Below are 25943 nucleotides of genomic sequence, written 5' to 3'. Positions count from 1 at the left end.
AGGGTGGTTGTCAGTGGGATGATTCACACTGATAGATGTGGTCTGTTTTGCTCGAGCTTCAGTTTATATAGCCTTTAAACTCTCCTTGCCCGAGTTCTACGCGGGGATAGACGGAGAATGTGGAGCTTACGCTTTACTGTGTCTTATGCTCCGGCAAGAAGACAAAACGCTGCATTTCTTTTGCAACTTACTTCCAGCAAAGATGATTTGTCAGCTGGGCAGCAGCTTCAGAGACGAGCGAGCAAATGCTTTTGATCTGGTTTTACAGGCAGCTGGAGTTGGTACCGGCTCTTATCCCGGAGAGCCTCCCTGGGCTCACTGTCTCGCATGTAAAAGGGAGAGTCGCGATTCCACCCATAATGCATCACAAAACACGTTAGGCCACCAAATGCAAACACCAAAGTGGCATGTTCAATCATGTTCCTCCACTGCCTTCCTGATATTAGTAATCCAATCCTCCATTTTGCAGGAGGCAAATGCCACTGGCAATGTGAGATATTAAAGAGGGGATTATGGAAGTGAAGAGTGAGGGGGTGGGAAGGGTTTTTTTTTTCCCCCCGAACAGAAAACGTCGTTGTTTGGAGATTAAAGCGTCTACTGCTCTGTGATTATTCCTGAGCAAATATCAGGTACCATACCGACCACGTGGGTGAATGTGCCAGACAATAAATGTCTTGAATAAACTTTTAATTTTCCAGTTTGGCTTGGAGTGTGGTAATCCCAACACTCTCAAAACAGCAAATAAATAAATGCAAGTTGACCCAAATCTAATGATGCCAAAGTGTGTGCACGTATGAAAATCCATCGCTTAAGAATTCCATCTCCACAGGCAGATGTACTGTACGTTTTTTCTTTTTTTTTTCTTTTCCGTAACGACCTCAGTGTGTGTTGGCTGGCAAACTGGGAAAAGCAGATATGAGGATGAGAAAAGATAAGAGAGGTGTCAGATGCTTGAGCAGGAATGTAACTCTTGCATAACAAGAGCGCAAAACTGAGCACAGATGATCAGTGTTGTACTTTTTAACCCTCAAAATGCTGCCGCGTGGTGCATTAAGTTCATCTGCTTTAGTTTATAGACCTGCGTTTATATACCTGTAATTTCCTTGGCCTTGCCGCTGGGAAGAGGTCATTGAAAATACAGATTAATAATCGACTTCTAAGTCGCTTCCAGGTCACGTCATGATTTTGGAGGAGTTTAGATTCTTGTGAGTGACGTCATGACTTGGTTTGTTACTTTCTGTCTTTGGAAAGTTAAAGCTAGAGACCGACTTCATCTTATCTTTCTTTCACACCCTGGTAGCCACAAACTGGCCAGCATCTGTAGCTCTCACAGTATTCAAACATGTCTGCCCAGAAAAATAAAAGTCATTTCTATTTCCAGTAGCAGAAAGCACGCATCAACATTCGGGTCATTATAACTGAGCAAGTCCAATTTTAGGCAAACGAGGATATCTCCTTAGTACCCAGGCATCGTGCTCAGTAGTAATTAGACAGCGCTATAGCTGCTGTTCATCTTATCCTGTAAAGGGAAAAATTCTCACTCGTGTAGCAACTGTTGGTACAGACATCATCGGTCTTTAACATATGCTCTTGCGTCACGACATTTTAAGCTTTACAGGTGACTGACAAGTTAGCATTAAGGTAGTAAACATCCAGCTGGAGACTTGAAATCCTTTAAAGGTGTTCCCAAATATGTTCCTACTCCAGCATGAGAGGCTTTATATGAGCTGCTTTCACGCAGGCGGCCAGTATCTCATGTTCAAATTAAAGGTTCCTGAGGTTCGTTCTCAGCTGAATGACTGACAGCTCTCCTGCCTCAGCGGCCTTGCATTTCCCACCCCCAACCGTTATACAACGAGCCTCGGTGTCTGGAATGTCGTTCCACATTCATCACCAGCTTTTCTCTCTGCAAGCCCGTCAGGCCGCTGTCAAAACCTCAGATCATTTCTGCCGTCTGACTGAACCGGTGCGATCCCTAATCTGCACCCGGGCTGCTCTGAGCTGGAGGAGGACAGTGAAAGGAAGAGGGGAAAAGGATGTTAAGGTCTTTTCACTTTGTTAAGCTATTTAACGGAATAAGTGATGAGTGGGCAAAACAGATTTTTTCACACACCAGACCTTTAAGAAGGATGAAGACTAAAATCCCTGGTTATGCAAGACTTTAGACCCAAGACAGCGAAGGAGAGGTCAGGGGAGGGAGGTGGATGGAACTCTCGCAGTGAATGGTTCTCCAACGGAAACATGGGATAAGCATTTCCAGTAATTGAATATTCTACGGTATCATTTGACAATATCTCCAGTGCATGAGAGATAGTGAAAATAACGCAGGATTCACATTGTCTTGAGCTAATGGGAGAAGGAAATGAGATGCATTCAAAGACCCTGGTAAATGTCACAATCTGCAAACACACACGAAGTGCACCCACTAAACACGTGTTGCCGCTGCCACCTTGTGATGACAGATGCATCACAAATTAGGCCGTCATTGGAGTGGAAAGAATTTATTTTTATTTTTGTAATATATTATAATAATCGAATATGCCCATCCCCAATTAAAACAACACCCAGGTTGGAAGAGTTCACCAACATGCCTTCATCCCCTCAAAGCTTCCCCAGATAGTCAAACCTCACTTTCACCTTTCAAACACAAACAAAATTTCACATGGTTACAACATGTGCCGCCGCACCACACACATACACAATACAGCACACCCCAAACGTTTGCCCCGCCACTTCTGGAATAGAAGCCGACACCGCTGCCAAGAATGTGCAACTGGCTCGTGACTATTGCTTCCCAAAATACAACTTCACATTACTAAGGCAAAGAGTTTAACAATAGCCGCTCAAAACTCCCTCCGCCCCCCCGTACCCTACCCCCCAAAGATGTTATCCATCAATTGTCGCTGCTTTTATCATCCAATTCCAACACATTCTCTTCCACAGTGGGAGTTCCATCGTTGTTTTGGTTTCAAAGTTGCCAAAATCCACGTCTAACGCACCAAACATGAACAGCACACACCCCTTTTACTGGCAGCACACTGTGCTCCCTCACAAACTCAAAATAACATCAAAGTCATGCTCTGGATTCAAGACTTGAAGGTTTTACTGTGAGCAGCTCCTGGTTTGGAGATGAGTTGGATTTTTAAATTACAACCCCCCCCCCCACCCACCCACCAACCCCCGCCCCTTACACTGGAGTTTCCAAGCCGAGAACAGCAGTGATTCATGCTGTGTGCTGGGGTTAAATGCCAACTGGAGTGTGGTCACTCACCCCCAGTCCAAACTGTTCTCAGAGTGACACCGTCACCTGATAAGACACCAGGATAGGCTTCCAGAAAAAATATCCCCCTGCTGCTAGTCCAGAGTTAGTTCCACATGCGTGTTCCAAGTCCCAAGACTGTGGTGTGACTGCGGCATATCGTCCTGGTGCACGCCTCAGTGCTGCTGCTGCTGCTGCTGCTGTCTGAGATTTGTTTGTGGGAATGAGAGTGTGTGGCTCTGAAAAGTGTGTGTGAATCAGCCTGTGTCCGATGGCTCTGCCCCCTTTCTCTCTCACTCACTCACTCACTCCCTCCCTCCCTCTCTCTGTGTACTGTGGTGCACTGAGTGACTACATCCAGCATTCCAGCGTACGACTCACTTCCTGCTACATAGTTGCTAAGTGAGAGGGTGGGGTGTGTGTTTGTGTGTGTGTGTGTGTGTGTGTGTGAGAGCATTATGTAGGAGTGAGTAGCTGGAGACAGATTCTGACCTCCCCTTTCAGCAGGAGTTACTCATAAACTTTCTGATAACACTGTAAACTAACAAATAAATCTTGAATTCATTTTTCTGAGAAGCGTTATATTGCACCTGGGTCATATTTTTTTACATTTTTTAATATACATGATTTTCTGTACTGTACACTATTAATTCACATTGTCCCTTGATATACAACAACATTATCTAATGTTGGCACACTTCCAGCAACATTAATATTAATGTCAAAATTAATTGCAGTGCATGCCTTGCAGGTGTCTGCGTGGGAAGTTTTAATGAGTTCTGGACAATGTAATTAAAAAATGTGATTTTAGTTGTGACTAATGTTGTTTAGAGAGTTGTTTCTTTGACCTCTTGTTGCCATTTAGTTCAAAGAAGTTAAGTTATACTTATAATAAGTTTTGTTTCACCTCGTGCTTTTTCTTCACAACAATCTTTATCTGCAGTGGACATATGTAATGATTAGGCAGCAAGGTGCACAGAGGATTAGACTTAAAACTGCTTAGTGAAAAATAAACATAACTGGGGGATAAAGTCGATCAAGCGGCTTTTTGTCAGTACCCAACACTAACCCATCAGCCCTTGCTTTCATTTCACACGTGTCCGACTTATTCTCTTGAAGTGATTTACGCCGCACTTCATTTTTAGAGGAAACCAAAGACAGATGATCGTTAATTTAAAAATATGCGTATTGAAAAAAGGATGCAGGACGGGTTGAATTTTAACTGCCAAGGGTAGAGCTAGAAATAACTAAATGAGACAATAAGCAGACTATACAAATGCAGAACCACTGTCAGTGTGTTTATGCGCTTCAAGACTAAATGGACACTGATTACACTTGAAGACAAAGTTGCTTTAGTTTTATTCCCCCTGTGATTGTGGCGTATTTAAAAAGATAAACACGACTCTTCTGGTTGAACCCTGCAAATGTCTTCCTTTCAAATGTGAGGTTGCTATAGCAACACAAAGCACAGAAATATTCTAACCCTCCGACGATTATGTACATTATATTATGATGTTTTAAATAGGAGTGCTATTTCAAAATAATTACATTTTATTATCTGACAACAATGCTTCATTTCATTGTAATGATTGATGAATAGATGTCAAGTGAGCCACAGCATTATCTGTAATTAACTGAGAGTTAATTATTCTCTGGTCCCAACACTCATGCAAACAGCATTTATTTCTTTGGAAAGAAAAAAAAACAAAAAAGGCCAGCGATTCAGCGATTGCACAATTTGGGAATAACTTTGAACGGATGAGTTGGTCAACTTCAGCTACCGATGAGTGTGAACTGCAGCTGCATTCAAAGAAAAGTCTCAACCTTTATTAACCTCTTTCCCAACAGAAGTGAGTCGGCTCTCATTCTCATGAATCCTGCTGATAGGAAGCAATTCAGCAAGCATGTGTTATGTGGTTTTGATAACGCAGTGACCGATGATTCAGTGGTTGACCGGTGGTAAAGTCCTGACAGTAGTTTGCTAACAATGTCATTAAAGGCTGTGACAGCAGCATGCGACAGAGGATGTGAAACCAGAGTGAAAGTTCCAGTAATGAAGGGTATATCTCGAAATGGAAGTTAGGAGTTTTAGACTGCATAAGATTAAAAATAGCTCCATAAGTTCATTATATTTAAATGAGAGGCTCTCTTTTAGTGTTTGTTTGGAACCATTATTTCAAGTCTTTGGGTATTTCAGGAGCTTCGTCTACGGCTTAAAATAAGTTGCAGATTTGCAAGAAACTGCGAGTTGCGACATCAGCTCTTCTTATTTAGGAGTAGTTAATTTTAGCAATAAATGTTCCATGTTTGCAACTCTTTCCTAACCCTGTCACCTCCACCACCAGTCCCTGTGCCAAAACTAAAACTAAATTTGAGAAATGATGTTAAGATTACCAAGATTACTCAGCCAACGTACGCTGGAAACAAAACAGGTATGATAGGCTAATTATATATACACAGTATATATATACACAGTATATACACAGTATATATATATATATATATATATATATATATATATATATAAAATATATAATATATCCACACTTTACAATTACGCTTTACTTTCAGTTAATTTTTTTCATATTTGAACCTCCCTTTTTTTACGTACTTAAATGTAATGAAATAAACTTGTCTTAAGTCGTATTTCTCTATCATACTCCATCACCTAATCTGACAAAAAAACTGTACTTTTCAACCGATTTATTATGATTTATTTACGTGGTTTGTATTTGATTTCACACTACTGGTCTCTGAGTTGCAGCTTCTTCATCTGATGACCGACGTTTGTCTTCCCCTGGATCACATCTCACTACAGGGAGCAGCGAGGGGTGGTGTGGGGGGGAGAGAGGGGCAGAGAGTGCGAAAGAAGGCACCGGGAGAAATGACGGGAGGCATATCAGGTTTTCAACCTTGCTGCCAGTGTAGATATGGACGGCCATTTCTAGGCAGGGTGCTGTCTGAAACTCAATTCCAACACATCTTTAAAAGCTTCAGGAACTCCCGCTGGACTCAGTTCAGTTCCTCGTGTCACAACCAATTTACCCTCCGAGCTGTTTTGCCCTCCTCGTTATAGACAAGGTGATGTCACCGAGGCAATTAAAGACAATCCCCGAAAGAAGAAAGATTATATAAAAAACGCAAAATGTTAAAATTCCTCAACAAATGAATTCAAAATTCAAAAAGGTTATTTCTTCAACAAGGGCCTTTCTGTATTGGAGTTTGCATGTTCTCCCCGTGTGTGCATAGGTTTTCTCCCACAGTCCAAAAACATGCAATAATATGGGGATTAGGTAAATTGACCGTAGGTGTGTCCTAAGGATAAAGTGGTAGAAGATGGACGGATTGATGGACAGTTACTTCTAACTTTGTTAAATCTGCACTATTCTACCACACTGCAATAACAAATCTCTCTTTTTAAATATGTCAATTCATTCAACATTACACAAGAGAGTGACTTACATAACCCTGGAGTCTTTGAAAGCTTTGAATACTAAAGTTAAAATATTAAAAAAAGAAACATCATGGTTTTCATAATGTAGCCAAACACCAAGGACTGAGGTCGAGGCTGCAGTTTGAATAGAGAGCAAACAAAAACGAACATTTCTCAATTCAATTTTACTCATAACATGGTTTTTAAATGCCACGCATTCAATACGACAAACATAAAGTCAGAATTCGGACCACCATTTCAGTCTCTTATGTTTTATTCTATCTTGTTACATATAAGAGGCCTTGACAATCATGTTTGACTGTTGTCATAAATGGTGTTAAATTCTCTTCAGAGTCCTCCGCCCAGACTATAACAACATCACACTACTTTTGCTTTGGAAACAAAACAATCAATCTTCACAGGAGATTTGTATAAGTGTGTGTGTGTGTGTGTGTGGGGGGGGGGGGGGAAGCTATTGTAAGCATGTCAACAAAATGCTAAAAAATGTGGATGAGGACTGTGTTGGTATAATTTTGCAAACCTAAATAAATGGAGGCCATAAATGTCTTTATGTGCACACACACACCACTGCATGGTGTAATGTCCCTGTGTAATTGTATTGTCTGGCTGTTTATTTGAAGGGTGGCTGCACACATTGTGTTCTGAGCACTTTGAATGGAAATTGCTCAAGATGCAGTTTGTGCATCAAAATATATATATATATATATATATATATATATATATATATATATTTATTTTTTTCTGCACTTGACAGAAACACACGTCTTGTGCAAGGCACTTGGCATCACTGGAAAACATAGCGAGCTAATTACGAACCCCTTTACAGTCTCGCATGGCACAGTTGATCCCCCTACACAGGCGTCTCTGTAACATATGCTTAGTAAACATTTTCAAAGCCATCTCTCCTCCCCCCCCAGCACCTGCAGCTGGGCATTAACTTTAATCTACCAATATCTGCAAATCCCTCTCCGGCATCCCCCACACACACACACACATTCACCTTGGCAAAACTGTAAAGGTTATATTAAAGAGGGAAGCAGCCTTTTGGCACATTTCTGATCGAGCCTTGCATTTTTAAATGCCTCCCACGTTCATGTGAATCCAGAGAATGACCGCTGCTGACCCCCCCCCCCCCCCCCCCACACCGCACCGCTGGCACAAACTCCACTCCGCGGGCTCAAGTGACGGCCCCCCGGCTCTTAGTGGCCGTAGGTGTGTTATGCAAGCCTAATGGATGAAAAGATCATTGTTTTCAAGACGCCCACTGCATTGGTGTCATGTAACGGATCCACTTGTGAAATCGCAGCTTTTTAACATTTGGGACTTGGCTTCAGAGGTGGTGATCACTGCTGCGAGCGCGAGAGGAGAACACAAATCTCAAGTCCTCTGAATGTGTTGTAGATAAATGTTGTACCTGGACTGATGACAATATCGCTCACTCATACACTCATAATATTTGTCTTTCTTGGCACAAAACGTGGACGCAATAGAAGTCAGTCATGACGTATTGACTTGTGTTAATATTTAAATGTAGTACTGTGATATTGTTGTGCTAAATTATGAATGGGCGGATGAATAAACATGTTATTTAAAGAAAATTATGAAATACTTCACTTGAAGGGACATTTTATATCATTACAACTGTGTCCCACTATAATTTCATTTATTAGTCATTTACTTGTTGGATACATGTACGTACTGTTCAATTATTTCTTCCCGTACGCCAATTTGTACGCAATGTTTACATAAATACTTGACAGGGAAACTAAATTTGGGTGGTGCCAGTTTTGGAAAAAATATCCTATTTGGATTCAAAACAGGCCTTTATTTTGATTGGTCAAGATCAACAACCTCCTCAAGTCTTGGTGACTTACTGTATTTCAATGAGAATGTGAGTAAAAGTGTGTTCTTTGCTGTGTGGTTTGAATAGTTTATGCTATTTTAAGTGGTAGACGTTGTGCTTTCACTTACTCCAAATCTTTAAAAATTTAATGGATTTTTCTCACTGAAGCTACATGATAAGACACTTGATAGGTTTGCATATGAAGGGCAGTGGCACAGAATCCTTCTCTTGGCTAAAAGAAGCAAACAACCCTGTGTGTGGGTCACATTGGCATTTTTGAACTGTGCAAATTGAAGCCATGTGTGCACCAATTTGCTGACAAATTTATGTTCAAGTAAAAATAGTCACATTTTGCCCAATGATTATAGAGGGAAAGAAAAAACCAGTTGGCAGCATTGGTCACTTCCTTTTTCTCCAGTGGCATCATAAGCAGAATTGATATTTGCGGATATGGAACATGTGCGTGTCCTCTGTAACCTTTAGTAATTATTCTGCACACAGTGCAGATGTTGAAATCTCCTCTGGATACGGTGATAAGAATGGATTTTCTTTTTTTGTGCCAGAGTCCAGGATTACCTTTTTACCTTTGTGACTCTGATTCCTCTTTGAGGGGAGAGGGCTGTTCTTATGTTAGTACCCAAATTAAGTCGTGCTTCAAACGGCACCCAGACCCAAAACGGCCTGACGAGTGATCCTACCTGCTTCTGGGCAGGAACATGGACTCCTTAATGAAGACGGAGCCTGACAGCAGGATGTACCAGCAGCTCCCAATGTCATCAGGGCTGAAAGAGAGAGAGAGAGAGAGAACAAGAGACACATTCAGGTTAGAAAACAGCGAGTATTCAAATGTTGAGATGATCAAAGCATTTATCAATTATTCTGAATAGTGAATAGAGTAAGGGACAGGGTAAGATACAAATCCAGGATAACAATTTTGATCTGGAACAGTAAAGTTTCTTACTATACAGTAAGTTCTGCCACTCTGAAGAAACTTTCCAAGAAGTTATTAATTTTGGAGCAGTAATTAATAGTGCAAATAAAGTGATTAATCATAATAAAAACTCAAGTGTAAACATTTTCTGATTTTCTGTCTTGGTTTGTTGGTCAAAACAAAAAAACAAGCAATTTATAAAAATCCATCTGACTCGTTTTATTTTCCTCTGATAATTAATTGACACGGATCGATGTATGGTTGACAAAACAGATTGATAAATAATAATAATAAATGATGTTCGTGCCAGTCCCTACACTCCTTAATGATAATATTGTGCGTCATTTGCTTTATCTGAAGAATTATGTAATGATGCTGTGATTAAACGCTTCAGGAATGTGAAGCGGCTCACTGTGCCAAGTACAGAGCTGAGAAAACAGACAGTGACAGGAAGAAAACTGGAGACAGACTGAGTGTTAGAGGGAAAGAGGAGGAAGAGCGCACGGCACAATGAATGAACTGAGGAATAATCTCTCCTCCACCCACACCCATGGCCCAACTGAGACTCACAGACCAGGAAATTGGGCATGGCAGACAGAGCAAACTCCGTCTGACCCCTGTATGATGATCTGGCTGTCAAGTGTGCACAAAATTACTGGTAAACAAACACCCACAAGTACACACAGAGACATTAACACTGTCACCACACACCACAAGACGCCTTTTTGTGTAAATTCAGTTTAAATTGCAGACCTTTTTTTTCTAGAATCTTAAGGTCTATAGCTGGGCTTTTAAAGGAAAATCAAAGACAGTTTTTGACAACATTTTGTTTTCAGATAATGCATTATACAGTATATATATATACATTCAGGATTATCCTCCAGCCATCATGGATGGAGGGATTGCAAAGCAATAATCTCACATGGCTGCATCTCAGTGAACACTCTCAGTAAATGCAGGATTAACCGAGAGGCCCTGGATGTTAACCTACCGCCAAAGCACTGTAAACAAACGCCAGAGGGATGGATCAAAAGGTTAAAGCTTTCTCTTATTTATATGCAGCCCATCAAAAGGCTCAAAGGACAAGCGTGACATATGCACACACTGTGCAGGTCAGTTCAAATATCAAGTGCTGCTGAATCAACTTTGACTTTTAGAATCTCTTTTGAACATGAAGTTTGATGAAAAAAATAAAAGCTTTTCTATTGCTTATGAAAAGGTTGTGCTGAAGTTTTCCTGTGTGCTTTTTTCGGAGATGTTAAACAGTGACAGTAAAAAGGAAGTAGAAATTCCAAAGGAGGAAGTATTCTCGTGACTCGAAACATTGATACCATCTTTCTATGAACAAATATGAACATTACAGTAATGCTGAACAGAAACAGGCTTCATAAAACTGCTTTCATTTTTGCATTGACTGTTACTATTATTATAATCAGTTTTTAAAACAGGAAACACTGTACATTCTAACAGTTAGTTTCATTACAATTCTGAAATACAACCATTTGTGACTAACTGAAGAAACCTTATGTCTTGAATGTCACTGCATGTCATGGATAATGGAGATATTTTCACTACAAATTGCTTGACATTTTGAGATACAACCCTATTCACCCTAGAAGATTGGGTACCATTTGGTTACTTTTACAGTGAACAAGTTAAATAATGAGAGAGACAAGTAAATATCTAACCTGGTCTACACCTTAGAGTTGAATTTAAGGATGTAGTGAACAGCTATTTGGCTTAGTGTTGAATGAAGTAAATATTTTATCAGTTCCTGTCCAAAATCCAGCCTCGCCTAGTGAATATAAGGGGCTGTCCACACAGAAACAGGTCTAGGTGAATCCACCAAAGACTGTTTTCTTTTAATCCCAGCACTTTGGTGGACCTGAAATGCTATTGGGAATCGGAAAGTCTCAAAATGCCACTGTTTATTTCCTTTCTTGGTTCATTCTCTCCGTCTATACTAAAAAATGTGCACATTTGTGAATGTGAACTTTAGTGTTGAATTATGAGAGAAAAAGGTAAATACAAAAACTGACCTTGTCTAAAATATGGCCTACAAATTAAACGTTTTAAACCTGGCCCTTTCATACTTTATCTTTTTGGGGTTTTAATTGCTACAAAAAAACATAAGGTTTTAATCACAGCACAGCATCGGTTTAGCCTGGAAATCCAAGGGAATGTCACTCTGTGTCTGTTTATACTTCAGTGCTTTGAGACATCACCTCATCACGAAAGACAAGCTTCTGCTCACTGAGCTGAATTTGTGTCTTCTACTTGAAGCTGCTCGGGTGTTAATGAGGCAGCAGCTTGTGTGATTATCACAGAGCGTGTTCACCGAGTCTTGAGTGAGACTTCTTAATAGAAACCAGAGGAAGAGAGAAAATCAATGGTCCAGCCAGACATCGGCAGGGTGGGGCTGCGTTTTTGCTTACAGAAAGGTAAAGGATGGTTGCACTTACTTCACCCCCACAAACACATTCACCTCATTCACCGTCGGGATTACTATTATTTAGTAAAACCAAAATCTTGCTGCTTTCCTCCTCGGAGTTAATGAGGCTGTAGACGGTACACTCTACTAACATACTGCAAAGTCTCTCTGGTTCCCCACCGACACCATCCCTTTCTCTGTTCCCTCTGCTGGTCTCCATCCTCCTCCCTCCATCCTCTTTCATCGCTCTTCCTCACATTCGGAGACGACACGAATAAAATGCTAAATTATTAATTGCAGGCAAGCAGATGCCCCCATTGAGGAGGAGGAAGAAGAGGAGGAGGAGGAGGAGGAAGAGAAGATACAAGACCAAAAAAAAAAAAAAGCAGGAGACTTATACATTGCGACAGCTTGACTGAACTGGGACATGTGGACTAGAAGCGATTGTCAAACACTAAACATCATACACCAAAACCCCCACTGGGAAGCCTTTAACAGTGGGGAAGCAGGTTATACGAGTGCCAGGAGGAGGAAACGAGGAAAGGAGTGAAGCGGCGGCGGGAGAGCGATTATTGCGTCATGTCATTCACGAGAGGAGGTTAGGGTCTTGGGGTACGAAGAAAACTGAGTCAGGAAATTAATTAGCCAAGTTCAGAGACACTAAATTAACAAACTATGATTAGTCTTCTGGATTCCCCCTGAAATCAAATAGTTAGTCAAATATATTGAATAGCCACCAGGGGGTGATTATGCTGGCTGCAAAAAGAAGTCTGTATGAATGGGAGTATTTGGGAAAATGAGCCTAATTCCCACTTGATCTATGATGTCAGTAAATATCTTCCTACAGAGCTGCTGCTAATTACTGGTCCTCTCCGATAGCACATTATGTCAATTTCCTGTTCCTGTTCCTGCTCCAGTACGGATGAAAAAAGACGATATCGATGGCAGGTGACGACTGTGAAATTTGCAAAATGTCAACATGACGCTGGCTAAATTGAGACTTCTCGGAAAATAGGAGTTCATACATATACACACATAGATTTTTAATTTGGTCGGATTAGACTTAATCATAGAGTGGTGGAGACTGTGGGCCCCATGAGAAAACCCACAGTCGGCAGGACAGGAGGTTTTTTTTAAACAGAAATGGTAGACAAAGAAAGTGGTGTTGTTTTGAAACAGGGCTTTTAAAAATAGAAGAGGTGTGTCCGCTGGCAACTGAAATGACGACCATTTTCAGTTGTTATTGTGATGTTATTGTAACGCGCCCACCATGGAAGCCTCCAGAGACCCTCCAGAGTGCCTCAATGGTGCGAGTGACATTATGAAATAAAGAGCTCAAACCACGTTTTCCCCCATTCTCCAACCCATCATTAAAAATAGCGACATGTGGAAGGTTTGCTGAGAGTCTACGGTTAGAAACACTGTCATTTACTAAGATAGTTAAATATGTTTCGGTATAATATGATGCTTTTATGTTTTTCCCCCAAGCTCAGCTTAACAAATAACTATAATGTCTTCATGTCACTGTCACACACAGTTTGTAAAGGACCAAAGATGATTGTTGGTTTTTGAATGTGGTGTGTTTTTTTGGTTCTTTTCTTGTGATGTCATAGTGTCACAGTGAACAGAGGTTTCTGACAGATGCACCAGAGTGTTTGGTCTCGGAAACTGAACTCTTTGTATGGCGTTGTTTCCGTTTCTTCCCTCGTTACTACCAAACATACCATTGTAGTTCTTCCCTGTTTCAATCGACACATGTTCTGTGTAGCTCCTAAGACAGCGACGGTGAAACTGGATTGAAACTGGTGTGACAATCACATTGGTAGGTAAAGTAATTTGTAATCGATAGATAATTTTATGGTACTTCTAGGGCAATTTCCAATCACTTGGTAATCAGTCATCTATTTGTACACAATAAAAGTAGGTGCTTGGAAATGAGAGTTACTACAGTGTTATACATTCATGTGAACATTTTTATGAGTCAAAATCGATAATTAACATAAAACAAAGTTGAAATCCAATAGTTGCAATGGGAAGATTATTTCTTCCCATTGCAAAATTATTGCCATATCATTGGCATAATTAATATTTTCACTGTACTACAATGTTAAGTGTCACCCATGAACCCAAACAAATTGAAAGTACCAAAAAAAGAAAAACAAATAATATATTTACATTAATATGTACTACAGCAAATAATAAACAGTCATTATGCAACTGCCTGCACTGAGTGCCATTTAATGAAGTAGTATGTAGGTGGCATTTAAAGCACTTACACGATAGAACGTGACCTGACCTTAACTGGAACATGAAGGAGACACAGGATAAATATTACATTTTCATTATTCTGCCATTTACTTTCTTAAATAATGAATAACTTTAGCTTGACCATGAATTCATCATTTCAGCTTCAAATGATTTATAAAGATGCCAGAAAACCAACAAACGACGGCAAGTAGAAGAAATACTGCTGCTAAACTGTAACACTGTGATTACGAGTGTATTAGCAGTCGGGTGAGGGTTGTGTCCATGTATATTATGGTCACGGCAGCTCAACGGTGAGGAATTGCTTTGAAATGGCTGACATGGGAGAGGTTAAAGGTCAACCACATGATACTAACCCATTTAAAAAGGGATGTTGTAAAATGTGCTGGGTCAGCGTCCATCTCAGGAGGGATTTAGCTCTATAATCTCTGGATGTTAAATCCCTCTGAGGATTCAGCCTCTCTCTCACTGTGGGATGTTTTCATGAGATATTGAGTGAAACTGCATAAGTGTGTGCATCTGTGTGTGTGTGTGTGTGTGTGTTTACACTCTAGCAATCTGGAGTCCTGGGCAGGAAGAGACCTGAGCACTTTCTAAAGTGTTATCCTCCTATCATTACTGCAGGACAGCCAACTGTCAGGGATCAGCAGAGAGTGGTTATGAGCATGAAGGTCATTAACGAAGACATTTAAATGAACCTTTGTGGGTTTTTTATTCACCACAGTGGACGTTTGTAGAAAAAGGAAAACAATTACACGTGAAAAATGTTTAATCTGGATTCTCTCTTCCCTTGAATCTTGGATTTTTAAGGACGGGTGGGAAAAGGCAGGGACCTAATAATTATTATTATTTTTTAAATACGTTACAGACAAAATTAACTGTTGGTTTGTTAAAATACATAAAAAAAAAAAAAACTAGCTTCTGCCTTAATAGCGTGATTCCGTAATAGGATACGGTGTAACCAGTATACTCGGGGAGTAAATTTCATCTCTGCATCCTCCCTCATTCCTTTAATTTTCCTCCCTCAACTTCCAGGATGAAATGTATCTCACACTTCACCTCAGCACAGGTCAGAACAGAAGCGGTGGCTGGAAAGGAAAACTCCCTGTGATTGCAAATGTATGGTTCATTTTCCTCTACAATAAAAAGGTTTTAATGTTTGTGAATGACGACCACTTCTCTGCCAGTGACGTTTATTATTGAAATGTTAATTTCCCTTTGACCAAAGTCATTATAGTTTCGCTATAAATACCTCGCTCTTGAAGGTGACACAATTACGGAAATAAAGTCTTTATGACGAGTCGAGAAACGACTCAATGTACACGCCGTAGAATTTTTACAACTTAATTGAGATCGTATCACAGTTATTTCCCCATCTGATGTTTAAAGCCCTCATTCTCCCAGCTGATTATTAACCATTGTTACAAAACTGTTAAGAGGCTTGTATTTTCAGAAGAGACGACCTGATTAAGATCGTGCTGAGGAGGAGCCTCAATCTGATCTGCTGCTGTTTAACATCCAGGCTCTTATCGGGGAGAAAGAGCATCCGGCTGATTCTCATAGATTCATACATGCGAGTCACGTAAATGCGTGTGCTTCTGCAGTTGTAGTGAGGTAGAAGTCGTGAAGAAATGTCGATAAAAGAAAAATAAAACTAATAAATGAATAACCTGGCATATTTTTGACCTCTTGCCCAGGATATTACAGGCAGTCGTGCTCGTTTTTTCTTTGACTGCATCCAAACACGGCTCAATTTCAATAAAACAAAATGACCAAAACTGCTTTTTTGTGACAAGAATTTACATTCTTAACAATATTTCCATCCTAAATACACCTTGTCATGTGCAATACTTAAACACAGTGTGATTCAACTAAAATTCACAATATAGTCCCAGTAATACTTGATTTATTTCTATTTTATAGTATTTTTTGTCACTGCTGTCTTGAGAAACCTGCACAAATACTCATGTGCGATTGGCAAATGATGCTTTTAGTAAGAAAACAAAGTCTTTAAAATAAAATCTATCTGTTTGTTTCCCGCTTCTGTCATGTTGTTTTCTGACTCACTAGAAGAAAAACAATAACAACATGGAGGCAAATGCTTCTTCTGAAAAAAAAGGTAAATGCCTGCTTTGTCTGCATTAAAAAAAAACTGCATATGACTGCTAGTTTTGGTAGTGTACAAGGTACAATACAGCGATTTTAATCCCAGCATACAGTACATGCAGCCTCTACAACAAACAAAAAAAATCCCCTTTCGACTGACTTTATTTTATGGTCACAAAGTTGTCATAAAAAGTAAATAAATATTACTGCAGTGTGATGACAGCATCACCCCGTAATTGGCTAAATGAGATTATAAACAATTTCTGACATGCAAGATATGATTATAGAGTGGGTGAGAGGCATCATAAAGTTTATTCCCAGTGTGTGTGTGTTTGTGTGTGTTTGTGTGTATTTGTGTGTATTTGTGTGTTGCCATGTTGAGGAAGAGTCAACACCTCATTAGAAGCCCACATGCCGGTGTGGGGGCTGATTAAACAAAAGGAATGCAGATTAAGCAGGGGTCGCATAATACACTCCAGATTCCCCCAGGCCCATAACACACACACACACACACGCACACACACACACACATACACAAACTAAGGATCAGAATGCAGAGAACGGACAAGGAGCCTTCTCTAGCTCCTAATAGAGTTAATTAACTGTCTTGATTCTCACCATGGGTGTTTGGAAGACATCAACATGTGACAGCAGTCAAACACCGTGTGTGTGTGTGTGTGTGTGTGTGTGTGTGTGTGTGTGTGTGTGTGTGTGTTCCCTTTCAGGACACAAACCCACTTAAAGTGCTGTCTGGAAACTGTCATCACAACCTTGTGATCATGTTAAAACATGAGGCCCGTCTCCATCAAAGCAATACAGTTCAGCACAATTCTTTTCAATTCTTACCTTTTTTTCCCATTGACAAATGTACCAGAATAACCCATCCATTCTGTCCCATTTTGTGGGTTAGCCCTTTGTTGTGCTACCGATTTAAGGAAAATTGTTGAAAATGTTTTGCCATGAAGATGGAATACAGAGCGATTTCTTCCATTATCACACTTTGCTTTATGGAATTTGTTTGCGAGCTACACTGGTAAGACGTCATGCTATTTACATACACAGTGGAAATGCAGATCATGGTGCGCCGTTCTAAACCACAAGAAAGAGAGCTGAACAACACTGTACTGCTTTGGTGGAACCAAAACCTATCGCTCCTTAAGGGAGGAAGCAGGTACGAGTTAGAAACTGTGACTAGCACATTTTCTTTGGATTTGTTAACTGAATTTGTTAGTTATTCGTTGTTGATTCAGCGATTCAAGGATTCAAGTTAAGTCAGAAGTTCTTTCTTTCCGCAGTGGCGCTCTACAGTAGCTTGGTAACATTGAAACACACACACACATTCATCAAAGGCACCGACTCTGGTTCTTTGTCAACATCTGTTTTCATTGAAGTCATCAAGGTCGCTCCTCCGCTGTGTGACACCAACTTACCTCAGCTCATCAATAACCCTGAGTAACAGCTTAAAAAAAAAAACATGCGTGTTTTCATCAAACTACACTTAAATATTGCTACTCTGGTTGTTCTCTATGTTTTAATGTGCTGTAAGACTATATATAATCGTAATCATATATCTATACAGTATAGATATAATAGCAATATAATTATTGTTGATAACCATTTACACACAGGCAACCACACCCAAGCAAACCAGACTTTGTAGGTACTTACTAGTATAGCACTTCGTTGGCCTCGTGTCTCTCATAACGAACCGTCTCGCACATTATCCTGCAGACAAAGATGAGAAGACAGCAGCAGTCAGAAAACAGCAGGAGCCATTTAAGGAGTGGATTAAAACATCTTTCTTGCATCCAATGAGTGCAGAAATTCATGCTCTCATCAGTTATTTCATTGAACACGTTTAATGTGAACGACTTTAGTGAACACACGTAATAAAGTTGCGGCTAATAAAGATTTAAGTTGCGTATTTCGTGGTTCAGGATCAATCATGCCCAAGGAAACCTCGTCTAATAGGAGGCAGAACGACCTGTTCTACCTTCGGAACCACAGCCTCCCTTTATGGTTCTTTTTCTTAGTGGTAGCAAATTATTAAAAACAAGAGGACACTCTCTTTATAGCTTGTTTCTACAGGAATCATATGTAGGCTATAGCTGATGAGGGACGTCCTTCGTTTTTTTTACAGGGGATTTCATGCAGTGATGTCCTTGGGTTTTTATACTGAACACTTCAAATATTCAGATACTTGGTACCTGCTGGTGACTCACCAAGCATCTTCTTTTCGTTAGTCGTAATCAACAGCTATTATACACCGAGTGATTTGCGAATGATGAGACAAACAAGTGTCACTGCAGCTGCTGAGGTGCTACATTTAAGGGTAACGTGTGTATATATATATATATATATATATATATATATATATATATATATATATATATATATACACTGTATATATATATATATATATATATACACTGTATATATATATATATATATATATATATATATATATATATATATATACACACTGTATATATATATATATATATATATATATATATATATATATATATATATATATATATATATATATGTTCAGTCAACCTGAAACCTATAAAAAGCACACAGGTGACCATTACTATTCACTCTGTGACTGGTGAGTGCGGTCGGCACCTAAAAACTGAGCGGGGCCCTTGGGTTACTAGGGTTTGGAACCTTTGAGTCGCCAATGGCCGTTGTCTTGCAACTGCCGGATGAGAGCAGCGCCATGCGGGCTGGCATGGTTTAAGACCCCCATCCCCAATGGTGCCGCTGGAGAAGGCTTGTGCCCAAAGTGCGTAGGGTCTCAGGCTCATAACCTGCAATCCACCGTGAACAAACTCAAGCTAAGGCTATTTGTGCCAGAACAAACAATTGAGGCCCAAAGGATCTAATGTGGAACTACTGCTTGGACACGAGCGACTGCCCAGAGATATATTCACTCATGGATTGGGAATTCAATAATTAACCTAAAAGTCACAAGACCACGTCTGCCTGCGTCTGCTCCTTCTCAAACAAACAAGTGTAAAAGGATTAGTGCAAAGTATTAAGTGTGCACGGTGCTTTAATTTCTCTTAACGAAGTAGGTGCAGTCTGACGTGTTATTTTGTGCTCGTTGTGAACTAATTTTTATAAGATTATGTCATTTTTAAAGGATTTACGACTGAATTAGATGCAATGATTTCTTGTTTGAATTTTGGGGATAAATTAGTTGGCTGGTATCATTCTGATCTTACAATAAAAAGTGCAAAGGTAATGAGGAGGGCCTCTTTACACTTTACAGACACAGCATTTATAATAAACAGTAGCTGATGGAAACAAAGGCTTCAAAGTAGCTGGAGGGAGGGGCGGCCGTCGCGTTGTAGCCTCATTGCACAAGGACCGAAAAAACAAGTCGCTGTGAACAAGAACCACAGAAGAAAAACAACACATTCCTCCCTGATGAAAAAGAAGAGACTGAACTATAACATAATCCCATGGTGAGTGCGATGTCTGTCTGGCTGGGATTTTTTTTTTTAAAGATAGGAAAACCAAAAGCACTCAGATAGAGTTGGCAGGAGTGGTGTGGGTTCGTCTGTGGGACCACGGGGACATTCCTCAGGATCCAAACCGGGAGGAGGGAGAGGGTTTACTGCAGGGTGGGAGGCCTCCGAGGGGTCATGCAGAGGAATGTTCCAGCTCGCGGGTCATGTACCGCTACATTGTTCCCTCGCCAGTATAATCCACATGTATGCACACAGGGCATGCTGGGAACAGACTTCTGACATTCATTGTTTGGAAAGCCTTCATCAGACAGAAAGTACGGGAAAGCTTTCGTGGTGACAGCGAAGCAAAAAAAAAAGTGTGTTCCCGCCAGTTTATGTTTAGCTGTTTGCTCAGGGTTTTTGGAAGAATACACTTGTCTTTTCTATTTAAAATACTAGAAGAAAATGCAACTAATATGTAATCATTCATGTTTATGTTTCATATTAAATTTATATCTATTTTTTTTTCTTTAACTTATTCCTTATTTTCTATTCCCAAGTGTTATTTAATTATGTCAGAGCAAATGTAATGCACCCAATTTAACCCCGGGGATTAATAAAGTATTCTCATTCTGATTATTATCACTGATTATGGGCTGGTTTAGACCCGTCTGTTCAGACGTCAATGTAAAAAAAAAAGTAATCAAAGCTTTCCGAACGTGTGAGCTGGTTACACGAGACGCACAAGAAGAGGAGGAGAGGAATGCAAAGAATTCCGCTATAAGAAGCAACAGCTCTTCCATCCATTCATCATCTGTACGGTTCACCCTCTGAAAAACTGCGGAGGGAACTGGAGCTAATCCCTGTTGACACTGGGCAAGTGGCAGGATAAACCGTGGACAGGTCGCCAGTGGACGGCAGCTGTTTTCGGACGTGAACTAAAGATAACTGAAGAATTGGGTTTGGACTCTCACCAGAAATAAACACGAAAGGAAATTCTTCAGAGAAGTCACCTGACTCGAGCTCAAGCACGCGGGAGGAATTGCCAGAGAATGTACGGAGCATTCACGTTTAAGAGATCCTCTTGACCAGTGGTCACCAACACGGTGCCACAGTTCTAAAAATAGCTATGCTGCCGTATACTCAACTTATTGTGACACTGTCTTGTCAAATTCTAGTTTTTTTAGATCACAAATATTCACATTTTCAAATGACAAAAGTCAATTTTAAAATATAAACTTGCACGCGTTAGTTTTGTTCATATGACTGGATGTTGTGTTAAAAATCACATGCAAGTTTTTCTATTATAACTCAATAAAACATCATTGATATTGTTGATAATTGATAACTGAATGCATAATTATTTTCTAAATCTAAATGGTAAAATGCAAATACGCTGACATGGTAGCTCTCCGTACTGTTCTCTGGAGAATCTGGAATTGTCTGAAAGCAAGTATAGACCCCTCTTTTACACCTCTAAGGACAAATTTAAGTCCTTAGTTGACCACGTTCTAGCCTGATTTTGCACCAGACAGCAGATAAACCAGTTTCATCACTGATTTACTGACAGAAGTGCATTTAACAGTTACAGTAGCAGTGTTTGAACGAGTGACGGTCGTCTTCGAATCGCACGTCGGGGTTGGTGGAAAATGAAAGTCGGAAATTCACATGCACCATTAACCCAAGAATCTGCTTGTCTTTAGGCTGGTGGGGAAAACCACTTCTTAGAAAAAGGGTAATAAGCTCAACAAGTCCTAAAAACGTCCACATTTGCTTTTTCGATAGTAAAATAATTCCAGCTTTAATGTGGCTAAGAAGGCAGCGTGGCTGCACACTGATGTCACCAGTGTTTGGCTGATGGCTCACTGTTAATTTCCCCATCCCTGACTATAACTGTTAATGGAGCACACACACACAGGAGTTGTCACTCCATTTTAATTTGCAATTGAAATTTGTATCACCGGGATATCAAGCTTTAAGTTATGCTAATGACCAGGACTGTGTGTGTGTGTGTGTTCACACGCTCACCTCAGCTGATGCTCGCGGAGGTTGGACAAGGCCTCCATGCCGTGGAGATAAGAGTAGACGATCTCCAGGTCCTGAAGAACAAGAAGAAGAAGAAAGGGAAAAAGGTGTTACAAGACTGAGGAGCAAACCTCCAAACAAAGACCAATGGTTAAATTAGAGCTGAAATGATAAACTGATTATGCAGTTAGTCAATAGATAGTTTGGATAATTGAGTATAACACAACACCACATTTAAAATTGTAATTTCAATGAAAGAGATCAAAGATCAAAGTGATAATGTTTCATTCAACCAACAACTGCGAGTGCTCCAAACACCAGAAATCAGCAAACCGGATGCAGAGTTCTAATTATTATTGATTTCTTCTCGCTCAATTAATCTATCGGTTCAACATCTGGTGATAATTATTGATTTCCCTTTGGTCAGTTAATCCATTTGTTCAGCAACTGTTCACTTGCAATCTACTGCTAGAAAAAAAAAACACTGGAAACACATTCAAGTCAGGTTTTCAGACAGAACCAAGGACTGAAGCGTGCAAAAGAAAAATTAAATATCCAGCCCGTTGATGCTTAAATTATAAATAGGGTACTGTGGCGGAGGAAATGTGTGTTTGATGCAGATCAAAAATCACATCACTGTAATCTGATTTCTTAAGCAGTGCATTCATTCTGCAGGGAGGACAAACTGGCTTCTCACGCCACAGAAATCATTTAGAAAGGATGCGAGCATTGATTTGTTTGACTGCACTTTTGAATAGAGAGCAATAAAAAATAATAAAGGAACTACACTGCACAGCTATAAACTCCTCATTCAATTACTTCATCAAGTGACTCAGTGAGCAACTCTCAAGATTGTTTGGCCCAAATCCAAGTCAGAGGTGAAACAAAGTGGCTCTCTCTGAGAGCTGGCAGCGCGTACAGCCACTCCACTGTCTGTGGGGACACACTGGGGCACTGACAGTCCGTGAGTGTGTGCGCGTGTGTGTGTGTGTGTGTTGCGCTACTGGGACGTCTTTGTCGGTGGTAACTGGAGGTAGACGTGGCGACAGCAGAGTGAAGGGACAACAGAGACGCTACTGTGTGAAGACCATCGCCGGCCACAGAATTACACACACAAAACTACACAGAATGCCCTTCCTCTTTTTGGGTTATGTTTCTGAGAGTTGACCACAAAATATGAATAAGACTTTATGGGGGGAGAATAACAGAGTCTCTCCAGTGTTAAAGGCCTCCTATGATAAGGTTTAAGTGGTCTGAGAAAAAGGAAAACCCTAAAGGCCCTGTAAGGTCACAGTAAGACTTTGGTCTCTCTTTATATCAATAGTTTATATTGCTGGTAAGAGTTGCTACAGAATTTTGCTACGGATCACGAATGCATGTCGTAGCAGTGCAACAATAAAAAGGTAAAAAAAATAAAGCAGACGAAGAAGAAATCTACGAGGTGTCGATCAAACACATGCCCACTAGTGGAAACCCACTAAATGTGTTTTTGACCAGTGGGAATAAAGGTATAGGTGTGTTGAAAAGAGACATTTGACATTTGTTACAATTCTACATCAATGCTGCATTGTCTATTGTTTTTAGTTTATTTCAGCTATAAAGAACATTTTGAATTCATATTTATCTGAAAACAAGAAAGTATAACACAAACAAAGGTGTAGGTTCAACTAAAAAAAAAAGTTTCATTACATAACACAAAGTGAAACCACACCTACTATGCCACTCGTAACAAATGTCCACGTGACGCCCACAAATAGACATAACTTATATACACTAATATGACAACTATGCGATGAAACCACACAAACCGATTGTGGGTTCTTTGAAGTCAGACTCATTTAGGTTTGGCCCATAAAAAGGTGGATAAAGAAAGGAATCTGTGTAGTCCTGGGGGCTGCCCGGCCCTCTTACATCACACACTAACCAAAGCCTTATGTTCACAAAAGTGTCTTTGGTCAGTGAAAGTCTGTGAACAGGAGCAGTGCTTTTCACAGAGGCGATGTTCTGACGTCTACTGCCGCCTACTGGAGGACTGGGAAACTGCCGCTCATTGTGAGGATGACTACTGTCTAAAGATTATGTAAAGTAAATGTGTCCAAGTTAGTATACAGGGACTTTATAGTTGTTTATTTTTTAAGTTATAAACCTGTCCTGTGATCTTTAGCGTTTAAAGTTATTATTATTTTTTTTTTAAACAAATGTAATACTTCATCTGAGGTTTTTCTTTACATTCTCACGTATTCAAAGTACCGACTGACTCCAAAGTGGTGGGACGGGTTAAGATAAGGGGTTAAGAGCAGACCACGCAACGGAACTGCCGCCACTTATGTAACTGTATTCAAGAAGGTCAAAGGTCAAGGCATTTTAATGGCATTAAGTCACCTCGGTTTGCTCCACTCGCCACTCGGTGTTGTCAAGCACATGCACGTGGCAACAGTACACTGGTTTTCTTCTAATATCATTAACAAACATTTCTCAGAAAAATAGATAGAATAGAGTATTTATATAATTATTCTACATTAGTCACTGCTTTGCCCTTTGTTGACATGACTTGTTTATGATTATTATTGTTATTTATTATATGTATATACATCTAGTATGATGGAATTTTTTGTCATTTTTTGTGACTGCATAATGACAACAGACTCAAACTGTGGTCTAAATGGGTGGCAAACACACCAGACGGATAAGCGCCACTAGGTGGCAGTGTTGCAGATTTGCTTCATCCCACAGTGACATCACCGTGAATACAACAGCACCACTTAAATGCAACCTCACAGGGAGGAATATGCAAAACCATCAATTGTGGCTTCAGTCTCGAATATTTTAGATTGACTGTATGGAAAGAATGTAAAGGACCCCATCTTTTCCACTCTCTGGGCTCTACATTTTCCGGTCTAATTTCCCCCCCCCCCCCTTTTTTTTCATCTAAATAGTCTCCTTTCAAACTGAACCAAACACAATCACTACTATATAGTGCACAAAGAGAGCACACACACAGATGTCAAACGCAAAATAAGCTTGTCTCGATTCTTTTAGAAACAATTCAACATTTAAAATAGATCAAGCATGGATTTATTCTAATGAATTAGAATACATTTCTTTTTTCCTGACACTTCACAGTCCTAAGATCAAAAGCAGAGGACCTTTGATCTCTGTTTTCAACACCAAGTAGGTGTTTCATGCTCATTGTCATCGTCATGTTCAGTCCCAGCTCTGGTTGTTAAAAACAAGACAAAAAAGTCTCTCATAGAACAGACACAGGAAGGAAGATCAGACCAACAGTGGGAAGCTGAAACTGGGGCACAAAGATGAAGGCTGCATCTAAAATTCTGCTCGTTGTGTTGTGTGCGCGCTGAATAAAAGACAAAAAATAGCTTCTTGTTGTTTCAAAAAAGAAAAACAAAAAAGTGCTGGCTTTAGGACTTTTGGGAAGTAGTTCAAACTCCCATCGCAGGCTTTAACCATTAACACCGTCTAATCCCCCGTCTCTTCCTTTTCCAAACAAATCCTTCCAGGAACTCAGGTGGCCTGCACAAGAGGGAAAACACACCAAGATGCTGCTCTTGATAACACTTTTAAAAGACAAAAAGGACCTTGGGGGGAAAACTACTTGTGGCGTTCCTTGCATACCAACGAGATGCGGTAAATCGCACGTCCTCTTAAACTTCCTCAGTTGCTGGTGCAAAAAACAACCAAGTCATAACTTTACACCTTCATTTGTAAGACACATGGAAGCAGAGCAATGCAGCCCAATGAGTGGAGGCATTTCCTTTCCAGAATACAAATTAAACAATAGCAGGCCTTGTCTTCCCTGTTGGAGGCTTGAATACACACTCTCACACACACACACACACTGATCACGACATCCTCCATTTTCCACCCATTATGTTCGGGCCCAATAGGGACCGGGTGCAGCGCCGGGCCTGCTGCCAGCCTCCTGAGTGGCAAAGTGTTGATTGGGCAAAGGAAGGTCAAGGAAGTTGTGCTGTTTTTCCCACATTGTGTTCGCTAAGGCGGAGAAAATCAAAGAGCCGAGTTACAGTGCAAACAAACAGAGTTTTGCATGCAAAGAGGATTAGTTTGAAAAAGGCCAGATTAGAGACGGAGAACAGGGGGAGAAGTTTGTTTTTGAAAATGTGCAAAATCGGTTTAACCCATAAAGGGCAAA

At 40.2% G+C, this 25943-nt stretch overlaps 1 protein-coding gene across 11 annotated transcripts in view; it reads right to left on the bottom strand.

The window, feature by feature from the left end:
- The window catches only part of rapgef2b (Rap guanine nucleotide exchange factor 2b), a 96193-nt gene that overhangs the window by 48572 nt on the left and 21678 nt on the right, over positions 1–25943 (bottom strand). For 10 of the 11 annotated variants that reach the window (XM_058649163.1, XM_058649164.1, XM_058649172.1 and 7 more), the window contains 3 exons: positions 21776–21846; positions 17958–18014; positions 9255–9338 (listed from right to left, as the gene is read on the bottom strand). In XM_058649163.1, coding sequence (XP_058505146.1) covers positions 9255–9338; positions 17958–18014; positions 21776–21846 — 212 coding nt within the window. Of the gene's footprint in view, positions 1–3271; positions 3474–9254; positions 9339–17957; positions 18015–21775; positions 21847–25943 lie in introns of those variants that run through there. The other variant, XM_058649174.1, reaches the window with a different exon arrangement.

Source organism: Solea solea, chromosome 14 (assembly GCF_958295425.1).
Source record: "Solea solea chromosome 14, fSolSol10.1, whole genome shotgun sequence".
Classification (NCBI taxonomy): Eukaryota; Metazoa; Chordata; class Actinopteri; order Pleuronectiformes; family Soleidae; genus Solea; species Solea solea.
This window is presented reverse-complemented; position numbering and strand designations above follow the sequence as displayed.